Source organism: Myxine glutinosa, chromosome 9 (genome assembly GCF_964187855.1).
Source record: "Myxine glutinosa chromosome 9, kmMyxGlut1.1, whole genome shotgun sequence".
NCBI classification, from domain to species: Eukaryota; Metazoa; Chordata; class Myxini; order Myxiniformes; family Myxinidae; genus Myxine; species Myxine glutinosa.
Genome location: NC_136269.1, coordinates 14581600 through 14600787, shown reverse-complemented (window position 1 = coordinate 14600787; position 19188 = coordinate 14581600). Strand labels below are relative to the sequence as shown.

The window sequence follows — 19188 nt, the reverse complement described above, 5'->3', positions numbered from 1 at the left end:
AGGTGCTTTGAATTTCGTGGTGGTGAGGTGTTTTTAATTTCGTGGTGGTGAGGTGTTTTTATTACGTGTTTTATGGTGGTGAGGTGTTTTGAATTACTTGGTGGTGAGGTATTTTGAATTACGTGGTGGTGAGGTGTTTTGAATTATGTGGTGGTGCGGTGTTTTGAATTACTTGGTGGTGAGGTGTTTTGAATTACGTGGTGGTGAGGTGTAATCGTCCCAAACTTCCAGTCTGCAACTCCCCCTCCCCTATGTATGTGCTGAGGGGTTCTTTCTTGAAAAAAAAAAACATTCAACCGAAATCTTCAACCTAAATTGCCTATAAAAATGTAATATCACAAACACAACAAATACATTTGTGCAAAGTAATTGTTTGTATTATGATTGGTGAAAATCATGACAACACAGCAACTCAGGTACAGTCATTAGCCTCAGCTAAAATAAGCCCGTACCTTAGTATCGACGCGCGAGCCGAGCCAAGCTAGTATATATATATATATATATATATATATATATACATATATATATATATATATATATATATGTCAAGTAGTAGATTTGTTATTGCCTAAAGTTCAGTTATAGACGTTGGGTGCTAATGTGTTATGATTTATATGATGTCTAAAAATGCTATTTCATAAAGTAAATAAAGGGTTTTTGCTTCGTTTTAGTTTTGGATGAGGAAAGGCTTAAAATAAGGTCATGCTGAACAAATTGTATACGTGTGCTTTTTTCGAGGCTGGTCGTAAAACCACGCCCACATGCGCTTGTTTTAGCGTAATGCTAGTAGAATGACATGATCGTTAACCATATATATTTTGTTTTAATCTCAGCAACGCATGACTCTGTATAAACATGCTTTGGATTACTCATGTACACAAACCCATAAAATATATGGGTTTGTTTGGCTAAGCATACACTCTCCTCATTGTGAGTTACATTTCTGTTTTCTCGGAGCCCAGAGAAACATTTGGTCCAAATGATAAGGACGGGCTGACTCCCCCGAATGATAACGGTGGGAGGAACCTCTCCCAGTGTTGTTTGTTCCCTCGGAGATTTCCTGATAAAACGTGTCCCTATATAAATGGACTGGGAATCAATGTGTTTTCAGGAAGGCTTGACGTGGCATGAGACTGGCTCTTGCTATAGATGTCTTGGCCTCCTCCGGATCTGTATAAGTTGGTTCTTTAATAAAGCTGCGCCATTCCAGGCTATTGTGGACTTCTTTGGCAAAGGAAGAGCTGATTCTTCACAGATGGTACCAGGAGTGGGGTGTCAACAGACGCGGAGGACGGGAAACGGAGCCCGAGGGACAGGAGGAAGGCTGACCTGAGGCCGGCGCCGGCACGCTGATTTGATTAAGGTGGGAGTTGTTTTATATCAGAGGGCTATTATTCCAAATTCGTACCTTCCTCCTTCGAGCGGGTTCAGTCTCCTTGTCTTCCCCGCTGTCTGCACTCGAACAGAAATTGTAAGTAGAGGCTCATTTAGGCCTCAGAATGGCGTAGCTTTGTTAAAGCCAGGATAAACAAGTAAGGATAAACCAGTAAGGACTTAACAGTAAGCTTAAAGTTACAGTTAGCACCAGGAGGGGAAAATGAGGTCGGACAGCCATATAGGTTGAAACCAGGTGGCCAAGATTTTTCCAGGAAGGAACAGCCCAGAGACAAGATGGGGTATGCCATTGCATGCCAGGGAACGAAGGGCTGTGGCTAAACTTAGATAGAAAGCCATAGGAACATAGACGGCCAAAGGGACATGGCCAGGAAGGGTGAAATGCGTAGATACCAGGTAGGTTTGACAAGAAGGTAGTGACAACTACGAGGTCAAGCCAGGAAGCTCTAGACTAAGTTCTAGACAAGAGGTCCAGATAAAGCAGGCCAGGATCTGGTGGACAAGAGAAAATAAATAAGCTCACAGGAAATGGGCCAGGTGGCCACAGAGTGAGAAGGACAGGTTAGGTTTTGAAATATTGAAAATTGAAGCAGGAGCTGCATTGTAGGAATTTGAAGCTTCAGAGCCAAAGGAAGCAAGTTCAGGAAGCAAAGTTCAGGACAAAACAATTAAGGAGGTAGTTAAACAAGTAAAACAGCGAGTGATGCCGCTGGACCAGATACCAGACCAAGACCCCCCACCCCCCCCAAGACCTGAGCTCAGTCCCGGGGCTCTAGGCAACACCCCAACACCCCACCCTGCCTTCCCTTTTTTTCACCTCAACCCACCCCCCGTCCAAACCCGTCCCAAAAAAAAATCCTTTTCCTTGAATGAGAGACGTAACATGAATGAGGAATGAATGTATATTGGGATGTTAATTGACGTGTGTGTCTGGCCAATGTGTTTGTCTGTGTGTCATGTGCAAAGCAGAGGGTTTCGGTGTGAAACTTTGTAAGCGATCTGCTCGACTTGGGGGAAATTCAGGCCGGGAATGTCCATTTTAGCGTCTATCCGAGAGAACAGGCGAGGTCCTGAACTGAGTCCGGATTTTCATCTGTTTGGGAGTTGTTTGGGAAGCGAATTGATATAAATCGGGTCAGGAAAGCACCCGGAGTGCCCTTGTCGATCTACTGTTGATATGAAGCGGTTTCTTGGAGATGGTTGCAGAATTCGAATCAATATGTGTGTTTTACTTGAATTGAAGAGTTCATTCAATGGCAGATATTGTGTATTGTATGTGTGGGATGTATCGCTGAGGCAGCTCACCTTTGGAATTGGTGTCATATAGTGCATTTTGGGGTCGGGTGCGATGAGGTTGCTCAGAGTGCCGGCGATAACTCGCCCACTCTCAGAGGAAGTGTGTGCCCAAATGCATTGTGGGTCATTTCGACTTTGCTGGATGTCGGACGTTCACATGTCAGTATCTTGTCAGAATCTTCTTCTTCATGTCATGTCCTTCATCCTTCATCTTCTTGTCAGAATTAGACATGAGTCATGAGCCATGTCGGAATAGTGGCCGGCTGCGACATATATGCCAGGCAATGTCACAGGACGAATACGTTATTTAAGATGGATGTATAAGATGGATAGATGGATGGATTTATTTAAGATGGCTAAAATAAACGATTTCAAGACAGAGTAATTAATTTCCGGAGTCAAGTTCCAACAGGAAGTCTTGTTCATACAGTAAGGTACAGTGCGGAGTGGCGGCTGGAAGATGCATCGAAGCATTTGGGATGATCGATGCGCCGGACAAAGGGTATGCTGGCGAACGATGCTGATAAGGTTAAGTTATTAAAACGCATATGGGTCTGGAGGCAGATAATGTGGGACAAGCTGCCTCACGGGCGCTGCAGGGAGAGTATTTGGAAATTCAATAATTTGAACAGAAATGTCACGTTTTCAACAGAACGCTGATCCGAGGAAGGAGGACGGTTGAGGTTTCAACTGTCGGTATGTGGTGTGGCTTGTGCCAAGGTGTGGGCGCGAGGAGGTGTGTTGATGAAGCGTTGTGCGAACGAGGAAGGATGTGCGAAAGGTGTGCACCAGGTAGAGAGGTGCTGCATTGTAGAGCACGTACGGAAGTCCCTGGACGGATTGTGACGGTTGTTGGATTCGTAGAAGTTAGCATTATGCTATGTAGAGCCACATTAATGGTCATTTGTCCATTGTCGCCGGACTTGCATTACTTGTGGGATAATAAAGCGCTGGTTACCCCAATTCGAAGTTTGACCTTTTAAAGTTTAGTTGACCTTTGTTCGAGATATGCAAGGGAAAGGTCAGAGGTAATTCACTAACCTTGGAAGAACGACAGGCGGAGTCAGTCTACAGGGTGTTGCTTTAACGACAGGATATAGAACCTAAATCTGGGGAGAATATCGGGACATTATATTGTGGGTAAAACCAAAATCATGTACATAATTAGTGGACAGAGAATATCGAGTTTTTGTTGTTGTGGAAGCGTCAGTCAGGTACAGTACGCTTGGAATTTAATTTAACCGGGTCGAGTACAGTGACGTGTTCGATCGAGCTGTGGGGATTTGAGATGGATTTGAGTCACGTTAAATGGAGGACATTTGTGAGGATGAAGAGATGCAAGTAACGTGGATTAAATTGTGGTATCACGAGTTGGGTGCCAGAGATATTGTGGTTATTATAACTCACTGATTATAGGGGGCGCCGGGCGCACCGAGTACAGATCGGGTTGCATGATGGAGCACGTATGCATGGATTTTGGCTTTGCGAGGCCCCGGATAGAAATTGGCATTTCGATGCTGTGGATTATATTGTACCTGCCCGGAAAGGGGATGTCCTGTGCTGGGGCTGGCGACATGCCTCTGTTATTTGTCTGTCTGTCGGTCTGATTGTAAGTCTTTGGTACTGGGAGGGCTAATTGAGTGCTTAGGCGTCATTGTTCCATGGAGGCAGGTCCGGGGGTTTTGGTCCAGCCTGCAAGGAGTCCAGGGGCTTGTTTTAGGGCTGGGTCGCCAAAAATGGGATGCTGTGCCCATCTGGATGTAAAATTATCCATCAAGGACGGGGAATAATGTGCAGTGTGATTGGGTAAGAGGTAAAGGCCATAAAACACCAACCCCATGAGGAACGAAATAAATGGAGAGATGTTGGGATCACATGATGGTTGGGATTGAAGAACAACCTACTGGGATTTCAAACCTGTGTTTGGGTCTGGGGCAACTGGGTGATGGGCAACAGTGTATGAGTGAGTAATTATGATCTGTTTAAGTGTAAGAGGCGGTGGAGAAGAAAGGGGTGATGAAAAGTTATTTGTTTAGTGTGAAGTAGGTTGGTTGCTTATTTGTCACAGTAAGATGAGAGTTGTGTTTTTAAGCTTGGTCTTTGAATGAATTGTTGCTTGGAATGTGTTGATTGGAAAAGTGATTTCTGATCGCTGATCCGATCTGGTTTTGAATTGTTTGATTTAATTTTGAATTGATTGGAGGTAATAAGGATTTGTGTTGATTTCCTGATTTGAGTTCATCTGGAAACGAAGACAGATGGGATTAATGTGTATATCAGGAACAATTTGGAAAGGAAATATGGATATATGACATTACTAAAATATAACCAAGCAATTGAGAGTTCTTGGGTTAATGGGATATAAATAAATGCATCTACAAGTTGATGGTTTATAAAAAATTTAGTTCTGGATGATACTTAAACGATGAACAATGTTGGCAATATACAAAGAATGTGACTTGTTTTTTGGGGGGCAAAGTTATGAGTGGTTGTGGGCAAACGAAGATTAATTTAGATTTATCATAGTTAAGTTCGAGGAAGTTGATTTGAAGCCAGAATTTTATTTGGATGCCAGAAAGGAGAAAGGAGATGCTGAAAGCCAGAAAGGAGATGCTGTTGTGGCGGTATCCAGGGCGCTGAGGAGTTTTGTTCACGTTGTAAAGTTTGTTTATTTAGTTTGTTTATTGTAGAGAAGAGTGCTTTTGGGATTCCGGAGCCAGAGTGGATAATTTGAGAGTAGTAGGTGGTCCATGTGAAGCTTGGGAGTGAACTAATTTGGGTTTAATAGGCACAAGCTGGTCTAAACAGGGTGAGGAGGATGGCGTGATTGATGATGTCAAAGGAGGCGTTGAGGTGAGGAGGATGAAAATGTTGAGGTTGCCGGCATCAGAGGAGAGAAAAGGTCGCTGGTGATTTTGAGGAGAGCAGTTTCAGTACTGTGGCTGGAGCAGAATCCGGATTGGGATGTTTCATACAGGTTATTGGCAGAGTGGTGATGTTTGAGTTGAGTGGCCACAGCACGTTCCAAAATTTTTGACAGAAAGGGTAGATTGGAGATGGGTCTGAAGTTATTTAGGGTGTCAGGGTTTAGTCCAGGGTTTTTCCAGAATGGGGGTGAAGTTTCACGAGTTTTGGGGAAATCGGTATGTGAAGCTGGATTAAGTTGGAACTGCTTGATGAGCCATGGAGATGGATTGGGTTTTGTTGTTGGTTGTCTGGGAGTTCGGTTGTTGCATTGCCAAAGGTTTCTGTGTGGTGGACACACTCGTTGGCTGTTGTCTTGTGTGACGTGGAGGGAGATGTATGTGGCTGTGTGTGGCTACCTGGAGGGGAAGGCGGCTACAGTGGTTGATATTGGTTGTGGGTTGTCCGGGGTGCTTCGATTTGCATAAGGGGTGAAGATTGGGATATTACATTATTTTGAGTAAGTATTGGCATGAGTAATTACAGAAGTAATTATGAGTTATTATGAGTAATTAGTGGTATGAGTATTAGTTATGAGTTCCAGGTGTTGAGCTAGTTATGCTAGTTATCCAGCTAGTTATGAGTAAGTGATTATTTTAGTAAAATCACATGTTTCGCTGTGTTGTTGATCTGGGGACAAGCTAGTTTGATGGGTACCCTGGGGTCTTCGGCGTGTCTATGTGTTTGGCTGTCTGTCACACCGGACTCTTGAATGGGTTTTCATGAGACGAATTTCAGACATAACAGTGAGAATCTATTTTGAGCGAATCACAGTGGGTGAGGAAAACATTGTGTGTGACCAGACACCAGAACTGACCAGAATTGAAATTGGAAGTAGACCAGGTTATTTCTATTATTTGTTTATTCGTGAAAATAAATAAATAATAGGGGGAGGTTAATGGAGGTTAATGGTGGTTTGTTTGTGTTAATGGAGGTTAATGGTGGTTTGTTTGTGTTAATGGAGGTTAATGGTGGTTTGTTTGTGTTAATTCTAGTTGAAACTCTCACTGAAGTAATTTTCGTTTATTTTTATTTTTTGATTCGATTTGAGAGTTGAGATGATTGATTTTTTATTAATTTTATAATTTTATTTTTATTGATGTTGGAAACAGGTAATGGGATGCTGAGAGAAGGATGGAATTTAATTTGAATTGGACTGGATTAAATGGGATTGAATTTAAAAATTGAATATTGAATAAAATTGGATCCACTTGGAAAAAAGTGGATTAGGAAATTGGAGACCTGTAGACCAGGCGCTCCCAGGAGACTTGTGGATCAGGTGTTCCACCAGAGGAAAAAGACCAGGTGTTCGTGGAGCACTTCACCTGCAAGAACGCCTTGGAACCAAGGTGGAAGGGACCAGTCCAGGTGTTGCTGACTACACCAACGGCAGTCTTTTGCGAGGGCAAGACTTCGTGGATCCACGCCACGCACTGTAAGTTGGCCATACAAGCACCAGACACCACACCCCCAGAACACAGTAAGGATGGGCCTAATCATAGGTACAATACTATTGATAGCGACAGCAGCTAGGGGAAATTCCGATTCCAATAGATGCGAAAACGAAACCCGACACCTCACCGTAACATGGGGACAAAGAGTATCACCACCATGTTTCGAACAGAAAGCCCTGCACACAAATTGGGTGAACATAAATTGGCTAGCACTGTCGGCAGGGCCTGGACGCGTTGGCATGATACTACAAAAGCAACGAGAATTCCGGGAAGACGGGCAAGCTAGCATTAAGACCTTGGCCCAACCAGGATACCAATGGGGAACCCCTGATTTTAAGCTACAAACACGCACGCGCCTAGAGAAAGGCATGACTATGCAGGTCCGGTGCAGCGTCTGGACCCCTGGCGCGGCCGGTGGCGAAAAGAACTACATACCATGCATCGAATACATACTCACGCCACAACCCCAGAATAAGGCCCCAAAGAAGGGTGAAAACACATATTGGAAAGTGGCCAGGGAAGTGGCAACAATTAAAAATAGGACACACTGCTGGTCGTGCATGCGCTTTCCCCAAGCAGGCACCACAGGAATACACATGATAGTGCTACCTCTGTCCCTCAATGACCTCTGCTCACAACCTATCGATCCCCCATGTTTAGTCACCACGCTGGAAAGAGAAGGGGTTGACAACGGCAAGAGTTGCAATCGACAATTTAATTATCGCCCGTCAATGATTGCCCATGTGGCCGAGAGGCCTGCCCCCGTCTGGGTCAAACCACAGAAAGGGAGGGTCTGCCTCCAGGGTTCCGGCCACTTGCGTATGGGAGAATCAGAATGCGCCTACACTCTCCCCGGGAAGCTGGGACAAGGGAGCTCGGGGATTACATTACGAATAGTACTGCAAGATAAACACAACCACAACATAACGGCTATAACATTCTCTAGGGGGGTTAGTAGGATTAATGGGGTGGTAAAGGGACTCCAGTGCTTATCCACCCACCTGGTCCCACCCCATGGGACAATGTTTATATGCGGCGACAAGGCTTACCCCTATTTACCAAATAATTGGGGGGGCACATGTTATCTGGGTTCAGTCCTTCCTGACGTTGAGATACTGGATGAGCTAGACCCAAAGTCCTTGGACAGGCGTTATAAGAGGTCAGTCATGAACGAAGATGGAACCACTAAACTACACGGGAGCCTAGGGGAAAAGGTGTTTGGTTTCTTCTTCCCAGGAGCGGGCACAGTCATGGATAGTTTCCGGATAGACAAATTGGCTTTGGCCCTAGAAAAGGTGGCAAACGACACCGCTACGGCTCATGACATACTATTGGATCGATCGGATCGCGCGCGAAAATTCTTATACATTTAGCTGGCTCACTGACTGGTTCCAGGGATGGACGGGCACCATAGTGAAGTGGTTATTGACCGCACTGGCTGTGATAATCGGGGTAGTAATTTGGGGGGCACTAATGAAATCTCTAGTCCTCCTCTGTATGAGAAAGTATTTTACAGGATGGAAAGTGAAGAAGCCGCCGACAACGACTATGGCTCTGACCACAGAGGCCGTCGACCTGAACGGGTCCTTCAACAAGGCAGTTGCGACCGGCGCTCCAGAAAATTGCATTGAATTTTGTAATGACTGTGATACTTGTGTGGATCCCATGTGGGAACTGGCTGCTGCCTGTAACGGTGTATGTGATGACTGTGATACTTGTGCTATAAACCCCTTGCGTGTACTGGCTAACGCTGCTTATGTATTACAAGCTGACAGCTGCACGCCCCCTTCTGACCCAACTATGGATCTGATTGCGACACTGGGTCTGGCGGTCGAGGGACCCGACGTGGATATCCTAGACCCGCAAGCCGACCAGGCGCCCATGGGAGACTTTGACATAAAGGAAGTCCCTCTCTTTTCTTTAAATGTTTCGGATCTCTTTGATCCAAATGTTTCGGATCTCTTTGATCCACATGTTGCGGATCTCTTTGCTTCAAGTGATTCGGATTCGGATTTTTACGCTCTGTACCCTGACCAGGAAATTGAGACACAAGATACTGACGACATTTTGTATTCCCCAGAACAGCAACACGTGAGGGACCTCATGGGCATGACCGTTGATTAACTTCGAAGATCTGCAAGGACTGCGTCTGCAAAGGGTGGGGGGAGCCAGTTCCGCAGGGGAAGTGATGCACCCTCTGGCGGAGCAGAACCTCATCTGGACCAGACGTCTTCGTTGTGGATCCGAAACGTTAATGAACTTTCATGTTCTGAGCCCTCAGGCTCCGAGCACGCACCACACGACACGTTCGCCAAATGCACGGGCGAGGCGCTTTGGGCGCACGATATGCCCTTGGGAGATACCCGCATTACACAATTATTTTTTAATACCCGCATTACGCAATTATTTTTCAATAAAGCCCGATGTGGCACGTTGTCTCTTAAGATACTTTGTCTCGACGAGACAAGAGGAAGGAATGTCAAGTAGTAGATTTGTTATTGCCTAAAGTTCAGTTATAGACGTTGGGTGCTAATGTGTTATGATTTATATGATGTCTAAAAATGCTATTTCATAAAGTAAATAAAGGGTTTTTGCTTCGTTTTAGTTTTGGATGAGGAAAGGCTTAAAATAAGGTCATGCTGAACAAATTGTATACGTGTGCTTTTTTCGAGGCTGGTCGTAAAACCACGCCCACATGCGCTTGTTTTAGCGTAATGCTAGTAGAATGACATGATCGTTAACCATATATATTTTGTTTTAATCTCAGCAACGCATGACTCTGTATAAACATGCTTTGGATTACTCATGTACACAAACCCATAAAATATATGGGTTTGTTTGGCTAAGCATACACTCTCCTCATTGTGAGTTACATTTCTGTTTTCTCGGAGCCCAGAGAAACATTTGGTCCAAATGATAAGGACGGGCTGACTCCCCCGAATGATAACGGTGGGAGGAACCTCTCCCAGTGTTGTTTGTTCCCTCGGAGATTTCCTGATAAAACGTGTCCCTATATAAATGGACTGGGAATCAATGTGTTTTCAGGAAGGCTTGACGTGGCATGAGACTGGCTCTTGCTATAGATGTCTTGGCCTCCTCCGGATCTGTATAAGTTGGTTCTTTAATAAAGCTGCGCCATTCCAGGCTATTGTGGACTTCTTTGGCAAAGGAAGAGCTGATTCTTCACATATATATATATATATATATGTGGGGAACACTCCTTGATCGTAACAGAAGTTCACCAACAGATTGAGAATGACGAACTTTATTAAATACCAATTATACAGATCTGGAGGAAAACGGAGACGTCTACAGCACGAATGACCGTCATGCCATGTCCACCTTCCAAAAAGCATATTGATTCACAGTTCAGTTATATAGGGACACGCTTTATCAGAGAATCTCCGAGAGGACAAAGGAACTGGCGAAGGTTCCTCCCACCGTCATCCCCAGTGGGCCAAGCCCCCACCGTCGTCCGTCCTTTCATCTTGGAGGAGTGAAGCACGCACCGTTAGGATCCGGACCAGATGTGTTTCAAGGCTCCGAGGTGACAGAAAATATAACTCACTGAAGGGGGATTGCATCCCTGGTCCTGATAAGACCATAAAGTATATGAGGGCGTTCTGATGAGTTCCAGGTGTTGAATGTACCTTCCAGTTCACATTTCTCATTTAAACTTAAATTCAGAGCGTATTTATCGTAACTCAAGCGTCACTGTGATTATACAAAATATAGTTAATGTTTTAACAGTTTATCAAAAGGTTTATGTCTACGATCCAAGCATCCTACGTAAAGTTTCACATTCCACACGCATATAACCCGCTTTCCTGCCCGCGGCTCGAGGCGCCGTCTGCGGAGAAGGGAGAGAGTTTACAACTAGGCTTATCTAGCCTTCAAAGGGCGCACGTATACAACGAGGCCATCGGTTCAGCACAGATGAAGCGAGTATTTTCTCATTTTAAACTATAGCAAAGCGAAAACCTTTTATTAACTTATGAAATAACATTTTTAAACAGCATTTATAACATAGCTTAAGCAGTAACACATCAGTCAAACGACATCTATAACAGAGCATTAAGCAGTAACAAATCTGCGACCTGACATATATATATATATATATATATATATATATATATATATATATATACACACACATATTGTCGTGTCCACCCTGTTGTGAAGACCTCAGGGTGATAGATGACCAAACAAGCTTTAACTCTGAGCGTATACCCAACTATGGCATGGGGGATAGTGGAGGGCAGCGAGGGCTTACTTACATGGACGGACGCGGCACGGGGCTTATCCGATCCCCACAGCCAAATAAACGTACAAGATGGGCATGACAAGGAAATGCAATAAATAATGATTTAATGAAAATAATACCAGGATAACAAAAATGATTGTACGGTAAAATCCAATTCCTAATTGGGGCGCCCCCATACGGACTCGTAATAATGGGCGCCCCCATACAACACAAGGGGAAGGCGAAAGTAAAAATAAAATGTGTAGTGTAGTGTGGTGCATTGGCTGATACTCCGCCTGACGTCCTTGACCGTCCGGGGCCGTCGCTGGTTCTGCGTCCCTGCGTGGGAAAACACGCGTTGGCACGAAGTCGCATTGACCGCCAGCCGCTGACACGAAGCGGACAAGCCAGAGCTCCTCCCTCAGTCCTTCTCGCTTGGCTTCACCAAACTCCGACTGTCCCAAACTTCCCAGGTGTGCACGACACAAAACGCAGCCGACACGAGCCAACACCACGAGAGAGGGAGAGGGAGAATTTGAATTTGAAACACCATTTATTTCACAAAAACAAACCAGGTCAAGTCAAATTTTACAAGAAAGAAAAAATAGAAAAAAAACAACACAGTTCTTAATGTAATTATTAAAAAAGAAAGAACAAATTCAATTCATTCACAACACATAAGGCTTCATTAATACACCATTTGCACTCAAAGAGTTTGACATTTTCATTCGCCACATAATAATCAAACTCTAACCTTATTCTTTTGGGTGCCCCGGTCTGATACTGCCGCCCACGCGCAGAACAACTTGTGAGTGCACGTGGGTCCCGGCGGTCCCACTGGCCTAGCGCTACCATCTTTAGACAGCGAAATCCGTCCCCGGGCACCGGCGCCTACTCCCGGGAGCTGAGAGAATAGCGGCGTCAGGCACGGTAGGACACCTGCGGAGCCCCGGCGGACCAGGGACGCGCGAGCCTACGCGTTAGCATGCTACGGCGGAATCAACGGCTTCGGCCACGGCCGGGCCGATATTCGGCCCGGTCGCACCGGAAATGAACTGGTTCGACGCCCGCGCTGGAGAGGTCGCGGGCGACTGAGATGTATTAACAAATTAATTAATTAATTTGAGACGTCCAATTTCTAGTGTTTGGAAATTTGGGAGAGCTTGACCTTAGCCTTTCCCTTGCGAGGGCAAGGAGGAACTTAACACTTAACACTTACGCTTAGCTTGAAGTACACCCTGACCAGTGCTCACGGTGGGACGGCAAGGCAACCAGAAGGGACGAGGTTCTCCTGACCACGTGGCCCTCGATTTGGGAAGCGAGAGGCGTTCCATTAGTGGACGCGCCCCTCACGCCCGACTTTTGGGCGGCCCCGGTAGGCCGTTTGTTTTGACATTCCGTGACAAGTCCCGCACCCCCACCTCCGGGCCGACCGGGCGACCGGAATGAATCCCGGTGTCCCGATCCGAGCCTTCAGAGCGGGCCGGCTGGCGAGAGTGATTGGCACCCCGAACCTGCACTTTCCGTCCCTGCGGTCCCAAATACCGGAACCACCCGAATACCACTTTATTCAACAAAATGAGGTGCGGCCTACATCTAGGCAAGACCACGGCCCGAACACGATAACTACGAGAATAGAACTCGCACAAATTAGTAATACCCCACGAAATAAAATGCAGGGACATCACTATCGCTGTAGGACTGGAAACGGGATTTGAATTTGTTGTAATGACGGTGTGCACAATGAAACAATATCTCCTCAGAATCGACATTCGTGCCGCGTGACGTGGTGACGTCATCGCGTTTTCACCTTAAAAGACCTATTTGATATAAGTTAATATTTTGAAAGAGTCGGTCAATTTTTGCCCAATCTTCGCTAAATAAAGGTTGTCCTTACTTACCTAGTGGTGTTCCTATCCACCACAAGTAACCCGGTGTCATAATCGAAAACCGATTGACTGAAAACCGATTCAAAATGGCCCCTCGCCACGATTTTCCACGATCACATTTTATTTTCACCACTTCAAATCGGCCGAACTTCACCAAACAAGACACCACACTCGATGCAAGGACCCCATCCCCATGGCAAAACTGCACACAGAATCCAAATTCGCCGTGAAATGGAGCCGTGCACCATAAAACCAAAACTTCCTCGGAATCGAGTCGCGCCGGGGACGTGATGACGTCACTGCATCCACAGCGTTAAGAAACCAACCCTTTATAAGTCCATATTCCGAATAACTCGGTCAATTTTTGCCCAATCCTCGCCAAACAAAGGCTCCCGCCACGCACAGACACCCCTCTATCCTCCCAGAGGCGAAGTCAGGATGAATTCCGCAATGAAAAATAAAGTCCTTCGGCGACGAAAATCTAACATGCGGTTTTCCTATGTAACTTTACCCTGAGGTAATTTCACCAAAAATCGTCGAAACTTCGCGGGGCCAATCTCTGTCGAGTGCCAAGACACACCAGCGACTGCGAAATCCGGAATCAGAACCAAAATCCGAGTCTCCGTTCACTCATGGGGGCCCCCAAGAACAAATCGCATATATTCCCAATGAAAAAACTCCGGAGTTCCTAAATCCCAAATCCCATACCATCCGATGTCAATCCATATATCCACACATCGCGACGAACGTTATGCATCCAATGATAAGCATAAAAACCATCAAAAAATATTTCAAGACCACTTTACTGGACAAAATGAGGCGCGGCCTACATCTAGGCAAGACCACGGCCCGAACACGACCCCTCCACTCGACGATACCCACCACAATATAACTCGCACAAACTCGTAACATACCCCTTTCTTGTCGCGGTATACCCATGCCTCTCGACACCTCTCGTCGAATTGCAGACACCAGCCCTTTAAACATAGGAACAACATCAAATCCATGCCCATTATCAATTTTAATTTTCCTTGATTTATATATTGCATATTTTGCTTTAGCAACGAAGAAGTTTAGGAGGATACCAGAGTCCTTGCAGGAGGGTCTGAAAGGTACACCAAAAATAAAAGAATGTGAAGTGAAAGGAAAAGACAACTGATCAAAAAGGTGTGTGAGAATCGAGAAAAGAGGTATTAGTCTTTCACATTTCACGTAGGCATGAAAGAGATCCTCCTTCTGTCCACAGAAGGGGCATGCTAACAGTACTGAGCTATCAAGGTGATGAACAAAGGTGTCATAGGGAGAGCCCAATGTGCTAATCTCCACTGGATATCTGCTAGGAACCCATAAATAGGTAGTTTGTACATATTAGGCCACAGTGGAGTGGCAGGAGACCCTGGCCCTAACCTTTCTGAACACAAGGCCACTCGCGCCACTCCGGAGAAGGGCAATGCTTGGTTTTCTCGAAGGAGCTTGTGAATACCCGCCTTTGTTACCAAATGAAAAGGAGATACAAGTTCACCATTCGACTGGAGAGCTGGGAGCACCTTAATTTCAGGGAAAGACAGCCGAAAATTCTCGACATTGTTGACACCCCTTCCCAGCCAATATTTAACTCCTTAAACTTCCTCTTCACGATGCGTATAATTTGGCTGACAACACGCACAGATCTTAAACCAAGAATGGTTGCCACCCTGCCAGCAGACATCCATTTTGTCCCAGATGTATCCCTCAGGTCACAAACTTTGCCAACTCCTCCTTGAGTAAATTTCCTAATCAAAGTCGGACTATGAGGAATGCATGGAAAAAACCCGTTTTAGAAAATTGGTTCTTGGATAAACATCCGGCAATTATAAGCCTCAAGGCAACGATGAACCCCAAAACCTTTCCAAACTTTCAGCAAACCTTGATAAAAAATTGGGATTGAAACTAAGCTGACACGGTCAAGGTTCACCAGGAACAGATGCCTATCATAGCACAGGCCTCCCGCTTGTTGCAGCAAAAAAAATGCAAATGGGCGCCAGGGCAGCTCTTCAGCATACAACAGACGTTGCACAGACTGTAGGCGAAAAGCCATAAGCTGGGTGGACACATCCACAATTCCATGTCCACCCTCCTTCTGAGGATGGTGCAGTATTTGAGGCCGAAGCCAGTGGTATCCATTCCAAAATAAATTTATCAAGACCCGCTGGATGGCTGGCATCAACTCCTTGGGTGGCTGCAAGGCAATTAGTTTATGCCTTAATCTTGCTGCTATCAAGTTATTTATGACAAGAGTGCGGCCTTTATAAGAAAGACATCGCAGCAGTCCTTCCCATCGTTTCAACCGGTGTGTAATTTGTTCAATCATTCCTTCCCAGTTCTTCATTTCTACTTCCTGGTTGCCGAGATAGACACCAAGTTTTTGACCCCCATCTGTTTTCCACTCTAAATTATGTGGGAGTGACGGTGGCAGTGTTAAAGAAAGGTTATCTGAACCGCACCATAAGGCTACACTCTTGCCCCAATTTACTTCGGTGGAAGAGGCCGCAGAGTAATCTTTAAGGCAATGCTGCACTGCAACAACACTACTTGGGCCTTTAATCAGAACGCATACATCATCAGCATAAGCTGTGACCACAAAATCTTGAACCAAAAACGGCTCCCACATCCTGAGTTATTCGCTGCGTGATGGATGCTAAGAGTGGGTCAAGGGCAATTATATACAGAAGTCCAGAAAGGGGACAACCTTGACGGATACCCCGTCGGAAAGGAAAAGGGGGACATAAACTGTTGTTTACTTTCATCATGCAGAAGGTATTAGTGTATAACAGCTTGACATAGGAAATGAAAGTTTCGTCAAAACCCATCCGCTCCAGAACAGAAAACAAATATGTGTGATCAACTCGATCAAAAGCCTTTGTTTGGTCAAGAAACAACAACCCAAAACTGGCACACAAGTACTTATTACAAGAAATAATATCCCTTATCAGAAAAATATTGTCATAAATTGACCTTCCTGGTACACAGTAGGTCTGGTCAGGGTGCACAATAGAGCTGATCACAGTTCCCAAACGGTTTGCTAAAACCTTCGACAAAAGCTTGTAATCCGCACACAGCAATGAGACAGGCCGCCAGTTCTCGACTAGTTGAGTGTCCCAGCCTTTGGAAACACGCACATGACTGCTCTTCTGCAGGACAGGGGAAGCTCTCCAACATGAAGGCATTCATCAAATACCTCAAGCAGGTCAGGTCCCACAAGGTTCCAAAAAGTCTGATAGAACTCTCCGGGCAAACCATCAATCCCAGAGGCTTTACCATCCTTCAAGCTCCGCATAGCAGTTTCAAGTTCAGCAGCCGAAACTGACATGTTCAGTGTGCGTTGTTGGTCCTCCTCAAGTCTCGGAAGTCCAGTAGTCAGCTCCTGCAAGATCTCATTACTTACCCTCTGGGGGGAGTACAAGTTTGTATAAAAACCCTTCAAAACAGACTTAATCTCCTGTTGGGAGGTCACTATTGACCCATTAGCAGCACATAGCCTGTGAATCTGTTGTGATTTTTTGACAGAGTTCTCCATACCAAACAAGGCCTTATTTGGCATATCCAACGTTAAATAACTCATTCTCATGCGTACCAGGGTGCCCATTGCTCGCTCCCGTACCAGTTCAGTCAACATTGCCTTTTTAGTCCATAGCAGCCGGTCACCTGTAGTGTCTTTCCCAGCCGTATTAATGTTTTCCTCCAGGGCTGCAATTTCAGCCTTTAATGAATCAATCGAGAGATTTTGCAATTTAGTGGCAGAAAGACTATATTGTTGACAGAACGATTTGACCTGACCCTTTGCGAGGTCCCACCACAGTCGAAGGTTAGCATGCTCAAATTTGGAGGACCGAATTCTTTCCCACACGGCTCGAAAAGCATCTTTGAATTTCATATCATTCAGCAGTTGGGTGTTAAGTGAGCAATACGCACTACCACTTGAGGCCAGAGGCAAATTAAAACCCATTGAAACCAGGTAACGGTCTGTGAAACCAGTTGGGAGTATCTGGGTTGTGGCCATCACATTTAGCATTGGCTTATTCACGTAGAATCTGTCTAGCCTTGCCATTAATATCCACCCATCATGGCATCTGCACCACGTATAGCACCATGAAGTTGGATGTTGCAACCTCCAAACATCTTTCAAATGATGATTCTTGATGATGTTCTCCAGAATCTTCGTAGAAGCCGGATGGGGTTCATGGCCGGTCCTGTCTACGGAAGGATTGATAGTGCAATTGAAATCACCAGCAATACAGATGAAAGCGGTTGTACCTAGTCCTTTTACAAAGTCATGCAGAGTGGAAAAGAACACTCTTCTTTCCATGGGTTCACTCGGTGCATATACGTTCACAAATGATGATCTTTTGTGTGTTGCAATAGAATTCCATCGCTATCAGATGTCCCTTATAAATTTCCTTAAAGACAATCTTCCGAGCAGGAATTCTATCACTTAAGGCGATGGCAACACCAGCTTTGGGTGTGGTAAAACCACTCAACCACCACTGCCCTCGATAAAGTTTACCCCATTCAGCAACCAGGGTGTTCGTAGCATGGGTCTCTTGTATCAGGATGATGTCGGCTTTCACCCTCTCCATTGCCTGAATTGTCTGAATTGTCTGAATTTTTCGTAAGGGGGTACAACCCCCATTGATATTCAGGGATGCGATACATATCTCTCGCATTGCCATTTACAAAGGTAACTCACCCTCCGCCTGCAATTCCTTATTCGCCTTCTTCGTAACCGCTTTTCGAAGACGCTGAAATTGGGCCTCCGAGATTTACATTGGGTCATTTCTTTGCAAGAGGGGTCTTGCAGCCCTGATGAAAGTTTTCACATCGGGAAAATGGTCTTTTTTTTTTTTTTTTTTTTTTTTTTGTATACAAGATCGAGGCTCGTGAAAGAGCGAAAATTAATCACACAGAAAGACAAACAGACACATAAAACAAATAACATCGGGAGCGGTAGACAAGATGGGGAGAGAGGGGGAAGGACACAAACACAACATTTGAGAGCAGGGACCGAGAGACATGGAGACATCGAGAGATCTGTGGGAGGGAGAGGGCTTTGGGGGGGAGGCATGTGAAGGGGGGAGGCATGTGAAGGGGGGGAGGCATGTGAAGGGGGGGGGGGGTGGGAGAGGTATAAACATATGGACACTGCCAGGATTTCCAGGAAATAAGTTGGAATTTCAAACAAGGTGGATCTGGGGTGAATTAGTGGGGGTAGAAAAGATCAAGGTTATGGATGGGGGAAGATAAGAGATGGTGGTGAACAGCTGTTTTAAAGACCTGGAGGGAGGAGAGGGATTGAAGGGAGTGTGGGAGTTTGTTCCACAGGCGGGAGAAAAGAGGAATGAAAGAGTGAAGGTGAGCAGAGAGCCGAGATTTCGGCAGTTTAACCATCAGAGGGTTGCTGGCAGATCTTGTGCGACCTGTAGGAATATTTGGGGGACAGAGCACGGAGAGAGCTGGGGGAGCAAGGCCGGAGAGGAGTCGGTAGAAGACAGAAAGACCACCTACCTGCCTGCGGTGAGTGAGTGAAAGGCCCTCAGAGATAGCTTCATCGCGGGAGATTCCAATGATTTTGAAAGCTTTGGATTCAACAGCGTGAAGCCGAGCCAGGTGTGAGGCAGGAGCACCAGCCCATAGGGGAGAACAGTATTCCATTGAGCTGCGGATGAAAGCCTTGTATGTGGTGAGGAGCTCAGGTGTGCCGAGGAAGGACTTCGCACGACGGAGGATGCCCAGTCGGCGACTGGCTTTGGAGGCCAGCTTGGAAATGTGGTTTTCCCAAGAAAGATCATGGCAGATAGTGAGACCCAAAAGCTTGAGTGACAGAACTTCTTGGAGAGGATTGTTGAGAAAGTAGATGGGAGGGTTGTCCAGTCGATCTTTTCGGAGAGACATAGTAAGAGAGTGAGATTTG

General features: G+C 45.6%; 1 protein-coding gene across 1 annotated transcript in view; it reads left to right on the top strand.

The window, feature by feature from the left end:
* The window catches only part of LOC144893586 (uncharacterized), an 896812-nt gene extending 888321 nt beyond the window's left edge, over positions 1–8491 (top strand). Inside the window, exon 3 of the mRNA XM_078784121.1 lies at positions 6550–8491. Coding sequence (XP_078640247.1) covers positions 7142–8482 — 1341 coding nt within the window. The 5' untranslated portion in view covers positions 6550–7141 and the 3' untranslated portion in view covers positions 8483–8491. The remainder of the gene's footprint in view (positions 1–6549) is intronic.
* The last annotated feature ends 10697 nt before the right edge of the window (positions 8492–19188 follow it).